This window comes from Plasmodium reichenowi (assembly GCF_001601855.1).
Source record: "Plasmodium reichenowi strain SY57 chromosome Unknown, whole genome shotgun sequence".
Taxonomy (NCBI): Eukaryota; Apicomplexa; class Aconoidasida; order Haemosporida; family Plasmodiidae; genus Plasmodium; species Plasmodium reichenowi.
In genome coordinates this window covers 1-749 of record NW_017962408.1, presented here as the reverse complement: position 1 = coordinate 749, position 749 = coordinate 1, and the positions used below count along the sequence as shown (strand labels likewise).

At 18.6% G+C, this 749-nt stretch overlaps 1 protein-coding gene across 1 annotated transcript; it reads right to left on the bottom strand.

Moving 5' to 3' along the window:
- On the bottom strand, positions 1 to 749 carry PRSY57_0020100G (reticulocyte binding protein 2b; the record flags this gene model as incomplete). The annotated part of the gene is made up of 1 exon (XM_020114277.1): positions 1 to 749. A coding segment is annotated over one exon (749 nt), but the record flags the coding sequence as incomplete, so codon positions are not given.

Sequence of the window (749 nt, the reverse complement as noted above, 5' to 3'; positions counted from 1 at the left end):
TTCATTTCTTTTTATATTCTGTAATAAGTTTGAGAAATTTTTCTTTAGATTATTGGCTTTTTCTTTCAATTTTATTATATAACTATTATTTTCCTTATTGATTTCTATATACTTATCTATTACATTATTTTCATCCTGATATTTGTTTAGCTCCTTTATGAATGTGTTTATTCTTCCTAATAAATTTGTAATATTTTCTATATATAATTTCACCTTTTTCAATTCACCATTATTAATATCTTCATATTTATAAAAATCTTGTATATTAGACATCACGTCCCCATATAACTTATTAAACGTTTGAATTGATTCAAGTGTTAATGTACTATCAACATGAACTAATTCTTTTACTTTATCATTAATTTTTGTTTTGATATTATTAAATTCATTTTTTAAAATATTTATATTTTGTGTTTCACTTATTTTATTAAAGTTTGTTGATATTGAATTATATATCTCTAAACTATTTTCTATTTCTTTTAATTTATTTAAATGTACTATTTTATAATTATTATTTATAATATTTTTTTCTTTCTTAAAATTTTCATATAGTTTTAATAAATTGTCTTTTGTCTCTTCTAAAAAATTCATTTCTGTATCTTTATTTATTTGGACAATACATGTCATAATATTCTCAACAATATTTGTAGCATTTATAACATGTTCACTTAATAAACTATTCTGTTTATTGACAACATCAATATTATTAGACATATAATTATCTACCTTTATATAGTCATCATATTTAT